We start from the raw sequence: 16,937 nt of genomic DNA, 5'->3' as shown, positions 1-16,937 counted from the left end.
CAGCTTTAAGTTTTTTTTTCGGACATTACAAGTATAATTGCGTAAATATCTGTCAGATCAGTCGGACCGCCATCCGATTCGAGTTGAGTTCCCGGTCATTGCATTTTCAGCAGCAGTAAGTCAGAAGCAAAAACAAAATAATGAGTGAACAGCAGGCTCTGTAAAGTGCCAAAATTTGTACCAAAAGATTTCCAACGATTGTATGTTACTTTAATACGATTGCACCCTGCAGTCGTTTATCATGTTTATTGTCTTCCTCATATTTATTTCATGGCGTCTGTCATTCTGTATTGATTTCACAGTTGAGCGCTTCACTAGCCTCAGGGACTGCCGGGTCTGCCGATATTTCGTTTTCTCAGAAGTAAAGAACATAAAACAAAATTCAGAGTTCGAAAGAATGGAACAATGAAACACATTTACGAGAAAAAAAAGAAGCGTGCAGATGTATTTCTCCCCTGTAGCACCAAATATCTAGAATTTGGTTCCATAATATTGTAGTATTCTGTGCCCAGGATACGTATTAGTAACTGAAAATTTTGAGTTTTCGTTGTTAGGTTGGACGCGGTGGTAGCAATTCTATTTTAACAAGAGAACAAAAAGTCATCTAGGTTGGGTCCCTACTCGGCCAAGTGTCCACGCGCCGGGCTTCACGGTGAGCTCTGTGCTCTAGTCATGTTTGGTGAGCTGGTAGAGCAACTCACAGAGCCGGCTCCCATCAGGAGAAGGATGGGTTTGTACGAGAAGAACTGCCATGGAATGGGGGCATTCCCACAGGTAGTGTATGAGGGTGGCCTTCGACGCCCCACATGGTGAGCAGTGTAGGGTGGTAGGGTGTAGGGTGGTGAGCAGTGTAGGGTGGTAAATGTAGGGTGGTAGCGACTAATGTGATAGAGTGAGGTGCAGCAGTTGTCTGCAGACCGCACTGTATTTTGAATATGGTATGCAGTGAGGTGGTGAAACGGCTGTTTTTTGTAATGAGTGGTGATTTATTGGTATGTGAGTAGAGCCCGTGAGGTTTCCTGAGTGCGTTCCGGTGTATGTTGCTAAGTTCCCTAGTGTTGTTGTTAGATGAGCAGTATTACCGATGCCGGCTAACAGGTCAAAAAGTAAATATCGACAAGTACCCTTGTACTGCCAATCAATACCAGCTGCAACCACGGACTTTAGTGGCTATAAAATCATTGAAGCATACAAAAAAGTCTTATACTCTTCCCAGTCTGTAGCTGTTGTCCGGACGAAATTAATTTCCATTTGGATGCTGGAAGAGGATTAACGTAAAGCCTGTTCGGTTACTCATCTGACTATAATAAGGAGTAGTACTGATATTGTTAAATTTACTGAGAAAGTTATATTTAAAAGAAACTGTTGACGCTGGGAAGCTTTCGAAAACAAAACTATCATAGACAAGACGCGCACTCCACGTGTTCTTTTTTGCTCAACTTTATTACAGTAAGAAAACGACAGTGACATTCAACCATCTTCAGTCTGATGCTTAACTGGCGACTTCACACGACTTAAAGCGTGAAAACAGTATCTTCTAGTGCGAGAGGCTGAAAGAACATGCGAGAAGAAACTGCGTAGTAAGCTAATCTTTCTTAGTTCGCTGCGGAGATGTAAACAAAGACCCCGGCCAGTAGGAGCGTCGTACGAAACTCCGGAAGCGTCGCTCGACTCATCGGCGGCTGAACTCCACATGGTCTCGTTGACAGGGCGCCGCGCGAAGCGAATGTAGGTGAGGAGGTCAAAGCCTCGAACCCAGGAGCGCGTGCATGCTAGCGGACTCGTCGCTAGGGCTGGAGTCTCGACCGCCAGGAGTTCTCACCCTGTTGCCAACCGGCCTCGAATGCCGTTCCAGTCTGGCAACCCGTGTCGTAGTGAGAGAGAGAGAGAGAGAGCGAAGAAGGAGAAAAAAAAGCGAGATAGAGCGAAAGTGACGCAAGCAGAGAAGGATCGAAAGAGAAGGTCGGGGAAAAAATTGAGGAAAAAGGGAGCGGGAGCGCCACAGCGGATCACCATGGGGAGACAGGGGTAGAGAGACAGGGGCGAGGGCAGAGCGTTGCCATGGTTTCGGCCCGGCTGGGAGAGCTTTTTTTTTTCTCGGTCTTCTTTCCCCTCCGCTTTCTCTCACTCTCAGCTCTCGCGTGCTGCGAACTGAACGCTAAGCTTTCTACGCCCTCCCTCTTCCCTTCGTTCCATTCGAGTTCCTCACTTCTCCCCGTTTGTTCTGCGCCGGACCGCGGCCGCCAGCTCACCCAGCGTGCGAGCGCGCCAATAACCCGGCTTTCGCAACTACCGCCCGCAGCGGCGGCGGGTTTTCGGGAAGGGTTCGGGAGGATGAGGAGGTCGCAGGAGGAGCAGAGAGAGGGCGCGACAGGCTCGTCCGTGCCTCCCGCGCGACCCGGAGCGTGCTGGTGGTTCCCTCTGGCGGGCAGAGCTCGCCTCTCTTTTTTTTTCTCCTACCTCTCTTCCCTTCCCACTTTGAGCTCCCTCCTCTGCATCACCATCCCTCTGCTGCAACTTCCCTCACCCGAGGCCGCACACAGGCTCTCTTCCCTTTCGTTTCTGCACGGCTGCGCGGCGTTTGTTCCTCCCGCCATTTTTTCATCCCTCTTCTCCCTTTTCTCCCGTTTCTCGGCTGTTTCGGCGGCACGGCAGCAGCAGCAGTGCCGCCTCCCCTTCGTCCCTCTCGCGCGACGCCCGTGTATTCGACGCTGCCCGGCGAACCGTATCGCGCAGCGCAGCGCGAGCGTGTGCGTCTAGCCTGCCCGACGACGGACCGCAGTTCAAAGGGGAAGCAGGGAGCCCGGGCGAAGCAGCGCGCGACCCCTGAGCGCCGGCTGTGGTGGCAGCGAGCTGAAGGGCCCAACGCGTGCCCCCACCACAGCGAGGAGGGGACTGCTGTGAACCGGCTAGGCATCCGTCCGTCGAAGCAAGCGCAGCCGGAGCGACTCGGCGTGCTCGTGTGTGCGTGCGTGTTCGTGTGCGCGCAAGCTACCACTGCCGCTGCAGCTTGTACGCAAGACAGCACAGCAGTGCGGAGAAGCCAGCTTGCCGTTTGCAGAGGACGCGGAAACAGCGGCGGAGTTTAGAGGAGTGCTTATTCTTCGACTCGGTTCCGAGGGAAGGTCTGTCAGGAGGCAAAAGGCAGTACGACGACGAGGCACAAGCGCAGACCTGCAGCGCCTTGGTGTCGCTGCCCGCGCCCGCCTCTTCTATACGAACAGCAGCGCCGACTGCTGGCGGGACGACTTCTGGGATGATGAGTCGCCGACGGTCGGGCATTGTGCTTCGATAGGAGCAAGAGGAGAAGACAGTGGAGAAGGAAGATTCCGCTGACCGTGTTATAGTGGAGTAGTTGCCTCGCCGCCTCGTTTCGTTTTTTTTTACCCTGTTTGCTTTTTTCTTTTATATATATTTTTATTTTTCGTTTTGACGAGGGCAAGGGATCCGGAAACCATAGTCGAAGTCGTCGCCGAGTGAGATCCGTGCTTTCCTTCACTCTATACGACTCTCTCTCACTCACTCATTCCATTGACGCCCCACATCGGCGACCTCCTCACCCTCGAGCCTCTCGGCACACTCGATCGAGCACGCCGAAAACCGCTGGCTTGCCTGCCTGCCTGCCAGCCTAGCTGCAGCGCAAGGCTCGGCTAGAGAAAGGTCGTCTTCGAAATATCAGTTTTCTTTCATCCGAACCCGCGCACTTTTCTCCCGTGCCCTGGGGAACGGGAGCTTCCCCAGTCGGCGCAGAGGGGAAGGCAGGGAAAGAAAGGAAGGAGGTGGAGGGAAGAAGAGGGAAAGGAAGTGGGGGAGAAACTGTGTTACACAACGCATCGCCGTTCACCGCCAGCGTCCGCTGAAGATCGGAAGGCGAGCGACGATCAGGAAAGGCGTCGGCGGAAAGGATTTTCTGTTGCCAGGTGGCGAATGGTGCTGAAGAAACAGTGACGCGCTCCGTCTCATCCAACGCAACCAAGCAGTACGGCAAGCGCCAGTCGCGGGGCGCATACATGGACGCTGGCTGCTGGTGACGGAGAGAGCGCTATGACCGCACTCGCCGACGACGGCCGTCTGGAATGCTGACTCCGACTTGTGCGCCGACGTTGCTGCTGTTGCTAATCTCCCTGCTGACGGAGTACGCCCGGGCAGCCTTCAGTGAGTACATCAATGGGAGGAGGCTTATTTTAAAGACTGAGTCCTACTGCTTTTGTAGCCTCCTCTACGTATACCTCTATGTCCACGGGTATGTCTTGTTGTTCGGTTGGGGTGTGCTGAAATGCTAGCGCCGACAGTCTGATGCACAGTGTCGTCAGTCTGTTTGATTGGTTAAATTTTGTTGTAGTTTTACCACGTATTGCCGCCACGTTCCTTTAAAAAAAGGTTGTCGTTATCAGCGCTGGGGATTCGGCTATCTACACAGAGTCAGAAGTATTATGCAGAGGTCAAGTTCTGATTGCGAACTAAGGCTATGTGTTGTAAAGGTTGCCTTAGTTGTGTGGAGTCACGGTCAAGTTAGACGTCTTAGGTAAAGTAAAAGGCTTAAATTATTCAGTTTGCACAGTTTTGATATTCCCAACGGTACCATATACACTGGAGAGGAAGTGCTGATATGCGGGGCATTGTTTTCTCCAAGGAACGCATTTTGATTCTTTTCTTACGAATATATTTTTCGTTCCATATTTGTAGATTAATATCAGTTTTCGCGTAAGCCTGTCTCATTATGATGCTGTGAGAGTAGATCGTTATTTGCGGTTTAGAACGGTTTGCGGATGAAGGAAAGGAAAATAGGGATGACGGGGATCTCGTCTCATGACCTCGATTGCATACGAATGTTTCATTTTATTTCGTCATTAAGCATTTCGCAAAAAAATGCTTAGGAAAAGAAAATGTTACTCCAGTGATCTACTTAAAAACCTGGATCCCCCCCCCCCCCCCCCTTCATCCCCCACCACCATTCTCATCGCTCGCCACTGTGCTGGGCTCCCTCCGTTCGATCCGGCGATGAGAAAAACGGCTTAACCTCGATGATTCTTCATATATTTTAGCACGTGACTTTGTCTCCCTGGATTTTTTGCTATTCAATGTATTTTTTTTATCTGCTGCTGGATCCGGCAGAGGTCGTACGTTCGACACCCGACTGCCGGGTGGTGAGTGGCTGCATCGCGGTGCGGCTGAAATAATAAAATAATAAAAAAGTGACTGTGCGGCTGACGTGTAAGTGTGCGTTAAAAAACTCCCAGTAGGGTCCCAACTGTAGCCGAAGCCCTACACTGCGGCGTCAGCGGGTTTAAAATACAGGAATATTTTTGTCTTTGTGCTTTCTTAGCAGGAAGAAACCAACCGAACGCTTTCAAAAGAAAAAAAGAACAAGAAAAAAACACGCTTCTGCCGCGCCAAAACTGCAGTCACGTAGCTAGCGGTAACGAGTTGTAGTTCAGAGACGATGTAAACAGCGAATGAGCGAGGGGGAATCCAACGAATGCGGTTGACCCGAAGTTAACGGTTCAGAGCGCGAATAAACGAGACGACGTCGCCAGTCAGAGAAGAAATCGAAGGCAGCATAAAAAAAAGAAAAGATAGAAGCAAAACCGGATGCTGGCGGTCCGAGCCGATTTGGATGCAAGTCGCGCGTCGTCGTTCGGTGGGGGATCCGGCCGCGACCGGACGGCCGAACGAGCGAGCGAGAGCGCCCGAGGCAGGAAGTAGGCTTAAGCCGCCCGCACCGCCGTCAATGCTCCATCTCCTTGCAGTGGTGTAGGTAGGTAGGCGCGCGATCGCTCTGGAAGCCACTCTTTTCGCAGACTGGCGAGTCGGGGTCACCAGCAATGTTCATGAGGTCACCTATTTGCTGATGATGTGGTCTTTGTGCTCGCTGGCAATCACTAAGAAAAAAAATATCGATTAAAAATATAAGGCGGAGCTTGTTGCGTTTATTAAAAGACCACCTTTGTAATTTAATTTTGTTACTTTTTCTTTTGTGGACCTTTTCTTCGGTTTATTGGGGTTTAACGTCCCAAAGTGACTAAAGCTATGAGGGACGCCGTAGTGAAGGGCTCCGGGAATTTCGACCACCTGGGGTTCTTTAACGTGCAATGACATCGCACACTACACGGGCCTGTAGAATTTTTCCTCCATCGAAATTCGACGGAGGCAAAATTCTAGAGGCCCGTGTACTGTGCGATGTCAGTGCACGTTGAAGAACCCCAGGTGGTCGAAATTCCCGGAGTTCTTCACTACGGCGTCCCTCATAGCCTGGGTCGCTTTGGGACGTTAAAGCTTTTGTAATTTTTCTTTCCCTCAATTTATTTTTTAACGGAATTCAGCAAAGTTTGCGTAAAATTCTGTGTCAGCAGGCGAGGCGATAGGCCGTTGGAAAGAAACGATAATCGATGATGCCTAATTATGTGAGACTACTGATAATTAGTTTACAGTGTAAATTATCATTTAGTTTGTAATAGAGTGTGGAGTTGACAATGTCGTACAAATATAATTTGTAATGCTCAATATGCGAGGGTCTAGACGGTAAATCTTTTTGCGAGGTACTCGATTTACCAACCCGAAGTCATCAGCAGTTATCGTGAGGTCAGACATTTCCTTTGGGCTTTGTCGTCACCTTCGCTAATAATCACCGCGAGCCAAAATAAAAAAAAAATAAAACCATAACTATGCGGTAGTTTCCCTTTCTTGTCGCAAAGCACTGGTAAATTACTTTTATTAAATTAGTGGAGCAAAGTAGTGAGCCGTTGGTTCTTTTTCTGTTTATATCAAAGCTCATGCAAACTCTTTTTTTTTCCCCTTTAGTATTATGTATTTAAGACTCAATGGAGCACCGTCAGCAAGAAAGTTTGAGCCAAGAGGCGAGGATATATCATAGGCTGTTTGCTCTCATTCTCAGTGCCGTGGGAAACAAAAGGAACATAGTACTCAATACTCCGAGGATATTGATATCTAATGCTTACAATGTACAAACCAATTTACAAATAACAGTACAATACAGTACGAATATATTCAAAAAATAAATATACAAGAGCTCTCACACTTAAGTTCTTGCGTGAATCTCACTTTTACAAGTCGAGGTCACTACCAGTGACCGTGAAATCAGCGATTTGTAGTTGAATTTCTTTGCACAGTCCTCGGTGACGACGTCAAAAGAAAAAAAAAATGGGTATAAAAAGGCAAAGTGTAACTGTTCACTTCTTTTTCGTTCGCGAAGGCTTAGAAGCTTATCTTTTTTCTTTATTTATTTCTCGAGCTGAATACAGGGGCGTTCAAAACAATATACCGGCCACCAGCTCAGGCTAGTATAGGCCATTTTACTATCATCTTTACTTTGGTAAAAGAAATAACGGTTGACGAGACTCCGTTTTATTGGGCCTTTTCAGTTTTACAGCGTGCTGTGGAAGAGCGTTCGCCTCTGTTTTTGATGCTGTATAGGATCGAACTAGGCAGCTAACGATAGCGCTCTCATGCAAAACGCCTCCGCGATCGATTGCTGTAAACACGGGAGCGCCCGAGAGACGCGTGGCGGGTTTGAGCCTAATTATTTCAGCATGGCGGCCGCGTTGTTTAGTATTTTCTACGCGGATCTGCGTAGTATGCAGATCCGAGTGGCAATCGCTCAAAGTTTGTTTATATTGCCACAGCCCGTTTACTTAGTGTTTTCCTGATGTTATCTCGGACGGGGTAGGGCCATCGATGGTAAACAGGGAGACCTTAGAGTGATATCATTGTCGCAGAATAATCTTAAAATACTGCTACATTGACACGACAAAACGAAGGTTTCTGGACCAGAGAAAAGAAAAAGCAAATAGAAAATAATCAGCACGGGATGTTGCTGGGACACGAGTGAATATGATAAGTGGTAGTTATGGCAGAGTTGCGGAGGTTTTGGAGACATACTAACGACGCCTCCTTGAACCGGCTAATAGATGGCTGTCGATTCCATTCTCGAGAGAAAGGAAGGTGAGGTTGGGGAGGGGGGGAGGGGCGGGGGGGTGAGCTTAAACGATTAAGCATGAATGGCGTAGGGAGCAGGGCACGCCATTCTCCTGCTCTTTATGCTGTCAGTGCCTAATCGTTAAAGCGGGTCCCTCAAATGGATTCGCACTGAATGGCCCAGAATCACGCATTTCGATTGCCGTCGGTATTGCTGAGAAGAAAATCTTTCCAACTGTGAAGTGGCCAGTGCTATAAATGACCGGATTACAGAAACAGTATTTTACAAGAAGGCTTGCTGGAAGTCAGCAGGATTTTATAGGCGTATGCTGGTTCGAGGCTGTATGTCTTAAAAATCTGCTTTGAGAACTACTTTTTTAGTACGCCGGCATTACATAGGGCCTACAAAAGTTGTTGTAGGGTTAAAATTGTTGTAAGCGCAATGGCTACTTGATTGAGAAGTGAAAGAATAGAGTAAATGTCGAGTGCTGTTTCAGTTGGGTTAAAACTAACCAAATTTTTAATCGTTCAGGTGCAGAAAACAGGTAACAGCAGTTAAACTTTTGCACAAGCGCGCGGCGAATTTCAGCTCAGTAGTGACAAAGAAATGTTCACACCTCTGTCGCAAATTACTCAACATATTACAGTGTAAAAGGCTGCAGTCGAGTCTTTTCAAAAACTAAGCATATTCAACTCTTTGACTGTGTAGTGTGGCCAGTTAGAAAACCCAGTTACGAATCCAAGCCCACTTTGTTATCCGGCTTGAGTAGATGTTGAGGCTTACAAGCAAAGATTGCAATCTAAAACTTATCCTCTAGAACTTATGCACCTTGATTTAGATCATTTGTTCTCGCTATTACTCATTGGTACAATATCTTTCACTGATATTTGCGTCATGTGTGACCAAGTACCGGTCAACGGTCCTGTACTGCTCGCAAGGTTTTTTTCACAGAACAAGCAAACAAACGAACAAATGAAAAATCAAACAAACAAACGAACAAACAATCAAACAAACAAATTAACTAACAAAAAGTAGCAAAACCACTCAATAAATCAATGAACAAATGAAAAATGAATGAATGAATGAATGAATGAATGAATGAATGAATGAATGAATGAATGAATGAATGAATGAATGAATGAATGAATGAATGAATGAATGAATGAATGAATCAATGCAGACACAGGTGTTCAGTGATGCAGAGCTGGCTCTCTGAAGCAATAACCTAACCTACCAAAATTCATCTAACGTAAGCTATATAGGCGCATACATTAAGTTCGTCCTGCCAGAGTCGTCACGTTGCTACTAGTATTTTTTTCTTTTTGTTTGTTTTTTCCCGTCCAGTCACGGCATCGCCACTCTTGCTATTATAACTTCTCCGTCCAATGACTGCGAGGGTTTCATAAGAGTGAGCGTAGGAATGAAACACAAAGACAGAAACGAGAGACACAGTGTAACGCAAGAAACGATAGAGTCTTGCCCAACCGACAACACGGCCCATAATTTGTGCGTCGAGACGTGCATATTTGCGCAGCCGTCCCTCTACATTGAGACGACTCGCGTTTCGAAACGCCGGGAGACCCGAATCGACATTGACGACCATCGAGACAGGCGCTACATGCAAAAAGAAAAAGACGTCCGAGATAGGAACTGTTACCGCTTAGGCCTGCTGGCAGAGAAAAATGGCGGGCGTAGTTTAGGCATACACGAATGATGTGCCGTGTTTTCTGTTGTACAAGTCGCGCTGTTTTCGTGGAGCGGTAGCTACGTTAAAGGGTTGAAATTAAATTGCAAACGGCGTAGCGTTGTGCAGAAAGGAAAATGATAGTTCTGATGGTTAGAGGCCGGAAGAGAGCACAGTAGGCCGGAGAGCTAATGCTAGTTAAGGATATTCTTGCTGAGGTTAAGAAGACTAAATGGGCATAAGAAGGGCAGATATGCTAAGGAAAGATAACCTATGGTTATCTTTCCACCTGCGGTAACCTGCGGTAACTCAGGGCGTTCTACGTCCGCCGCTTATGAACGTGGGTGGCGCTGGTGAACACTCTCAAGGTTAGGTTACTTGTAAACATAAATGCCCCCGGAAACGGAATATTTGACAGCCGTCGCCGTAGCTCAGAGGTAGAGCACCGGACGCGTAATTCGGAGGTCGTGGGTTCGGATCCCACCGGCGGCAGGTGGTTGTTTTTTCTTCTGCTTTTCTAATCAATTAGCTTTAAGCGATAACATATTCAGCAATATTCTAAATTGATCAACACCACAAAATAAATAAATAATAAAAAAATCCCCTGTGCCCCTTGGTTTCTGTGGCTGTTGGCTTCTTTCATGTTTATAACGAGCCCCTCATTCCCCTTCCCTGTGGTTCCATAGATTAACGGAGTTGGTTACAGGACATGGTAAATGAAGCATAGAGCCACAAAAAGTCAAGGAGAAAGATGAGATTAAGAAGTTAGCGGGTGTAAGATGGTCGCAAGCTGCCACTGGGTACGACTTGCGCGGAGGTCTTTCCTGGATATGTATGACATCATCGATGTTCGTGCTGCGCCGTTGACCGTTCACTCGAGCACGTATACACGGTTGGTAACGATACTCAGGTACGTTCCCTTTCGTTAAGGAGAGACGCGTTACATTGAATTCGGTGCTCCCACCCTGGGGGTAGGGAAGTTTGGAGTGTGGTAGAACTGCACCACTTTCTCTAGAAGAAGGACGTATAATTGTTTCAGATTCTGATAAATTTAGGGCTTATTGAGTCGCTAAAATTGTTGCGCTGTACAATGAGAGGCCCTCTAGGCTACGAGGGTGGGGCAGGTATAGGCCCGTATTAGTAAGTAAAATACAAGATTATATAGTGAAGAAAATGCGCATATAAGAGGTTTCTTGTATTACGTTTTTTCTTTTTTTGCACCGAACATGCGAAGGCTTACATTACAAAGATGTGTCTTCTGCATCATCTGTTCCGAAGAGAGGGGTGCTTGCGAGAAGATTTTAATTAATCTGATTTAATATGCGAGCAGAAATTGCAAGTTGCGCATTGGGTGACGTCACCATGCGTTTAAGCCAATAGAAGCAGCTCAACTCGTTTTAACAACGGCCTCTGCGTCCGGTACGCCCGTTACTAAAGCAACGTTGCAAAACCTTTCGGGTTACAACAAGAAAATACGGTAAGTGCAAGCACGGACGGAAAAGGAAGAGAATACAGCGGCTGGTATCTTTTTATCTGCTTGTTGGTATTCGAGGCCTATCAGCACAGAAGATCAAAGCGGTTTTATTCGAGCCACCGTTTCGAAACGCGAGCATACATCATTGCATGTTCTCTGCGGTCTATAGTGTGGGGCTGAAGTTTTGCAATTGACTTCCGTTCCACTGTTTGACATCATAGTTGGACTACATTAACTTCGCGTTCATCGAAAATGATGAGAAGATAGCGTGATTCAGAGGAAACGTCGTGCGCGGATGGATGAAATTATTGTTTTTCATCAAAATTTACCGCGGTACATTATCCCGAAAGCATGTCGCAAGTGAAGCGAATTATTCAGAATTCCTACGTAAGGAAGAGGGACCGTAGCTTTGTCGCAATAACTTTGATATAAGTGAAGAAAGAATACGAATGGTAGGCAAAAATTTTGTATATTTTTGCCCTCACTGACTGCGCGGGAAAGCAGATATAACGCGTGAATTATGTATGAGAGAGTCCTATATATTCTATATTTGGTTTACGTATTCCAACGCCGCTAATGAACTGACACGTGTACCTTTGCAGAAAGGTCAAAAGCTAGGAGCCAAAAACATCTCCAGGCGGTCACGGAAAGGATGGCATAACATTAAGGCCAAAATTAAGCGAAGCTCTACCATACTTACGATCTCTGGTCTAGAATTTCAGAAATCTATATATTCATAAGAGAGCTTGTTGTCGGCGTGGACAGAACATGCTTATGCAAATAAAACGAAAAAATATATGACCGAAACAGCACAGGTAACCAGCCCAATATTGCAAATGTATGGTTTTACTCCGGTTCTTTGTCATACCGGCCTTTGCCATTACATTTCTAACACTGGGACGATTTTGTGTGCTGCTTGGGGAAGATCAGCGCAGGAGACACGATCGCAGACTGGAAAGACGACAAAATAAGCGCTCGCGGAGCATGAGCGCTTATCTTGACACCCACTATGTCGGGCTGTTTCCTCGGCACTGACGCGTTTTGGAAATGGAGCCTAATGGTGCAAACGGCACTAAGCAATGGAAGAAGGAAAAGGACTTCGATTACGTGGCTAATGTTATAGCCAGAGCTCTAGAACGTGCGATGAGTGAGTGGTTTGTACTTCATATTAAATATGGAAGCAACCTATGTTGACGAAAATCTCCATTACGTGGAATCGAAAATTCAAATACGGTTGGAAGTTGCAGACCGAAGGCGAACCTCAGTCATTAGCTTTCGGAGATGTTCATAAGTATAAACTAAGCATCTATTTCACTCTGGTAGTCGGAAAGTGCAACCGCCAATCCATAATGGTTAGGCCCTGAAGCTACGAAGGGACAGGTAAAACACAGATAATGTAAGCATGAAATTTAAAATACAACAGGGGAAATATAGAGCTAATGGAGTGAAGGGCTAAAAGTTAAAGGATATTGATGAGAATTTCGAACAGAGCTCCATATGAGGCCATGTTATAAGTGACATCAGCCAGCTATTTTCTGACACGGCGGTAGATTGCAACAGCCAAGGAAAACTACACTTCATTCTGGCTTCAGCACACACACACAAAACTATACAACTATTGAAATGTAGTGACCGTCATCAAGTCTGGCATATTTAATGCGTAAATGGAAGTAATGGAAGCGGTGCTCTCAAATGGTTTCTGGACAAGAACAGCGCAGTGACTTACCAATGCTCTCATTTGCTTTCTTCACATTCAGATCCCATCATAAATCTACTAGAGATGAAATAGTGGCTCGAATAAAAGGTATAGTTAATGAGATAAGAAAAATACATGGAAAGCCTTTAAAATGTGCAAGCACAATGCGCATACTGTAACGAAGCTTTTGACTGTCATGTTTGCACTGTCATCGCATTGAAAAAATATAAACCACAGGTGAATGTTTTGTGTTTTGGTCGTGACTCAAAACAAGATCAAGCTGCATCTTTTGACCAACAACATGAAACTCGTGCCGTGCTTTGATGATAGACGTGCAGTACAATCCAATCGAAGCATCAGATATATTCCAAAACGTTTCCTGTTTCGAGAAAGGCATGATCTAATACTTTTGTTTGCTGCTGAATCTAAAAGCAAGGAACGCTGTCTCCGGAGCACATGACAAAGGCTTTCCTCAATAGGGCTTCCTGTGTTCACAGAGGCCTTCTCCGTATCCAAGAAAGCGTTCCACTAAGGCTTTCAGCAAAGACATTTTGTTATTCGCAAGTATCTTGACAGAAAGCTGTCTCCTCCCAGCACAGAAGCATTTTCCAACTGAATCGAATTGTGCGGAAAATCCAGTTGAACGTATTCTGAATTCCCGATAAAATTTTTGTATGGAAACTCATATATTGTGAGCGACATGTGGAGTAGCGATTTTCAGAGTTGAATGTTTCGCACAAATAAGACAATACAGTCTTCTTTGATTCTGAAAGCCCGCTTAAAACAATGTTTTGATAGGTGGCGAAAGCTAAAATAGGAGGCGATATTTAAAACGCCAAGATAACACCTGTCTTTCAACGCGATCTACACACATAGTATATAAGAGGACAAGTTTTTGTGCACGGTTTTCCGGAACGAGACTCAGCAGTGGACTAGCGGCTCTACAATTACATTGCGCGTTTAAAATTTCTTTGTAGCAACTTCAATATCCATTTCCAGCTAGACCCAGGTATTTAATATCATTACAAAAGGGTAAACAAACAATTTACGTAACATGAATGCTCCAGTGAGACCAGAACATTCGTGCACGACACACATACACAGCGAGTGATAAACAGAAGTGCATAAATGGTGAATTTTATGCATTTAGGTTAAGAACATTTCGTGCAAAGCTGAAATAATGAGCGGCCGCTGTTGTAAAATTTTCTTATTGTGTTTATATTCCGCGCTTTCAGTACATTGCGTTGAAGTGTGTCAACAATGAACATAGTGAGCTCCAGCACTGAAATGTAACGAACACAAAAAAAGTGCCCTCAGTTTTGCTTCCCAACGGATGATAATTATGTGGGTTAACAAGTTCTCTCAAAAACTGCAGGATTAGGAGAGTCATTTGGCGAAGAAATTGATGCAGCTACAATGAGTAAATACGAATGTCGCATGAAATACGAAAGAGTTTATATCTAACAAGGCAAATATGCAGGCCAGTTGGCATGAACCGAACATACTGGGATCAGATAACAAACGGGATCACCAGATAAAAGAGTACACGGGACAGTGCTGCCCCGTGTTCCCCTTTCCTGGTGATCTTATCTGTTCGCTGCTCCCAATATGTTCGACTCTTGACGTCATAACAAGAGAGTGTTGGTCAAATGTTTAGGGGATACCCCAAGGTGGAGTGGATTTGTAATAAGGGAGTAATTATTGGCATCCACCCAAGCGCAGTCATACGGCTACAAAGTTCGAAGCCATACGGCTTCCAGTTATTGATCAATTCGCTCTCCCCCTACCTCAAGCTTGCCGTCCCGGTTAGCTCAATTGGTAGAGCGACTGCTCCAGTGAAGCGGTGGTCCCGGGTTCGAACCCCGGACCAGGACGAATTTTTCTTTAACTACGAAGTTTCTGAGAAAGCTGTATAGCTTTTCTTTGTAGCCGTACGGCTGCTCTTGGGTTGATGCCAATGAGTAGTTACTCCCTTATAACAAGAAAGTTTTTGGAGAGTGATGGTTTAGGCATGATTTTCGGGCATGCTGGAAGCATGCTTTGAGGAGAAAAGAGTCTGTAAAATAGTGGTTCTTGCGGTTCTATAAAACATGTCTCGAGTTGGTTGCATTAGACCAAAAATAGAGCTCTTTGGTAACCAGCAGTTGAGGAAAGGACGATGTCTTTCAGAGACTTCGTTAGTTTGAAAGCCTTTAGGGTACAACATAAATTTACCTAAGAGCTTCAACAAACCTGCTGTATTGAATGAAAATTCTGGTAAAGTAAAACAATGCTTTGAACAAGCTTAAGTGCTCCAACGATACACTCTGACCACCCAGAGAGGCAGGGGACACTTTGTTGAAATCTTCGTAAGGGCTCCCGAATACATCTTCGTCCAACCCTTTTCCCGATACCCCCTGCGCGTTGATTTCCAGTATTTAATGTTGTTCCCCCATAAGTGGTGCTTCAAATTTCTCGTCCTCCCCGTTTTCGGCGGAAAATTGCTTTTCTCCTGGGGAAGAAATTCGAGTCCGACGCCGTGTGGGCGGAGTGCTTTTCTCGACCGAAAGTTGTTTTTTTTTTTTTTTTGCCCGCGTAAAGAAACCGGCACCCACAAAGAGATAGAACAACCCCCCCCCCCCCCCCCCCCCCCCCCCCCGGGAAGAGAAAAGCGGGCAATTCAATCGCAGATGCGCGTTCCGTTAATACGATTCGATAGCGAAGCCGGGGATGTGGTGGCGTTTCGAGGCAGAAACCTTTCGGGAGGCGAGTTTGTCTACCTCCTTCGCTATCGACCCGGCTTCTCTTCTTCCTTCCTCCTCCCTCTCAACATCCTTCTCACCCTCTTTCTCCGGAGCACAAAGATTCCGGTCACGCTGGAACAAGCAACATACTGCACTGCGTTCCTGTTTACAGGTACACGAGGTCAGGTGAGGCGTAAACAGGAACAAAAGAGATAGGGGCTATCCTTTCGTCGTGCACTTAGAAACAACGAAAGGCTTAGTGAATGGGGTGTTGAGGGAAGTTAGGGGAAAGGGAGGAAGGCGCAGACGTTGCGGCATGTGCGCGCTATCTTTTGCGCTGTCCTTGTCCCGTTGTTGTGTCCGGGTTTTCTAAACGCCCCCAACCTCGTAAACAGTAAGCACCTTCCGTGCGTAGGTAGGTAGGTCTCGCGGGAGTGTTTCACACTCTTCCGGGATCTGTCGTCGTAGTCGGGGGTTGTGTGTGCAATAGCTTCACTGTGCTAGCCTGCCTGCTTGTGGAGGGCTGGATAGCACGAAAGCATAAGGAAAGGGGGGGGGGGGGGATATTTTGGATGCGGGAGGATTTTCGTCGCATTTTTCACGCTTTAAAGTTAAGGCTCGCTTGAGGTTGAAGCGTTTAAATATGCATCATCTTGGCTGTGCGGGTTCGTTGTTTTCATTTCTTCTTTCTCTTCCTCTCTTTATCTCCCTTAATTTTTCTTTCTCACCCCCTGTCATATATGCTTCGCCGTCTTTCCCTTTGAAAGAGTTTCAGTTGTTGTTCCGGTTCCGGTGGCAGCTAGAGCAAGTCTGTACTTCGCACTTTTCGTCTTTCGTGTCTGCGCACTGTGTCGTGCTTGCAAGCAACATCATTAATAATTCTTTTCAGCCTGGCGTGGTATAACATTACCGAAGCTTTCTGGTTCTCATACCTTTTCGTAGTATTTCCTTATCAGACGAAACAATGCGCGGCACTGTTGAGTGAAAACACGGAACAGATGCCGGAACTCCGACACGGTTCGCGTTTGCAAATGCTTCTAAACAATACTGCGTGCGCCATGATGAAGTAGTTACTTCGTCTTGGAAAAGATTTATAGCGAGAAGTAGGAAACAGCCTTCCGAAGAGACTACACGCCTTTCGTTGTGTTCTGTTTACACTGTCTTGCTCTGGCAGCAAATAAATGAAAAAAAAGCTGCTGCGGACATGTTAAAGGAATTTCCATTCTTGGAGGTGAATCTGATATGTGTGTTTTAATCCCTTTCTATTTTCTTTCTCCTTTTTTTCTCTGGCAGACCATCAAACCTACAACAAAGAACAAGGTAAGTTTGGTACGCGTGTTTAATTTTTACTAGCTTAAACGAGAAATGTGAACTGAAATTTAAAATTATCTGCAGTGAACTGTTGATTCCAAAATGAAGTGTAA

The 16,937-nt window shown here is 46.2% G+C and overlaps 1 protein-coding gene and 1 non-coding gene across 2 annotated transcripts in view; both read left to right on the top strand.

The window, feature by feature from the left end:
- Positions 1-2,715: 2,715 nt before the first annotated feature.
- LOC149332139 (uncharacterized) overlaps positions 2,716-16,937 on the top strand; it is a 40,671-nt gene continuing 26,449 nt past the window's right edge. Inside the window, exons 1-2 of the mRNA XM_089557087.1 lie at positions 2,716-4,155; positions 16,807-16,833. Coding sequence (XP_089413213.1) covers positions 4,077-4,155; positions 16,807-16,833 — 106 coding nt within the window. The 5' untranslated portion in view covers positions 2,716-4,076. The remainder of the gene's footprint in view (positions 4,156-16,806; positions 16,834-16,937) is intronic.
- On the top strand, positions 14,591-14,664 carry TRNAT-AGU (transfer RNA threonine (anticodon AGU)). The gene has a single exon. It is a non-coding gene; the product is annotated as a tRNA-Thr (tRNA).

The sequence above is a fragment of the Amblyomma mixtum genome, chromosome 8 (assembly GCF_055824585.1).
Source record: "Amblyomma mixtum isolate Tamu chromosome 8, ASM5582458v1, whole genome shotgun sequence".
NCBI classification, from domain to species: domain Eukaryota; kingdom Metazoa; phylum Arthropoda; class Arachnida; order Ixodida; family Ixodidae; genus Amblyomma; species Amblyomma mixtum.
Note: the sequence above shows the minus strand (reverse complement) of the source record. Positions and strands in the feature narration are given on the sequence as shown.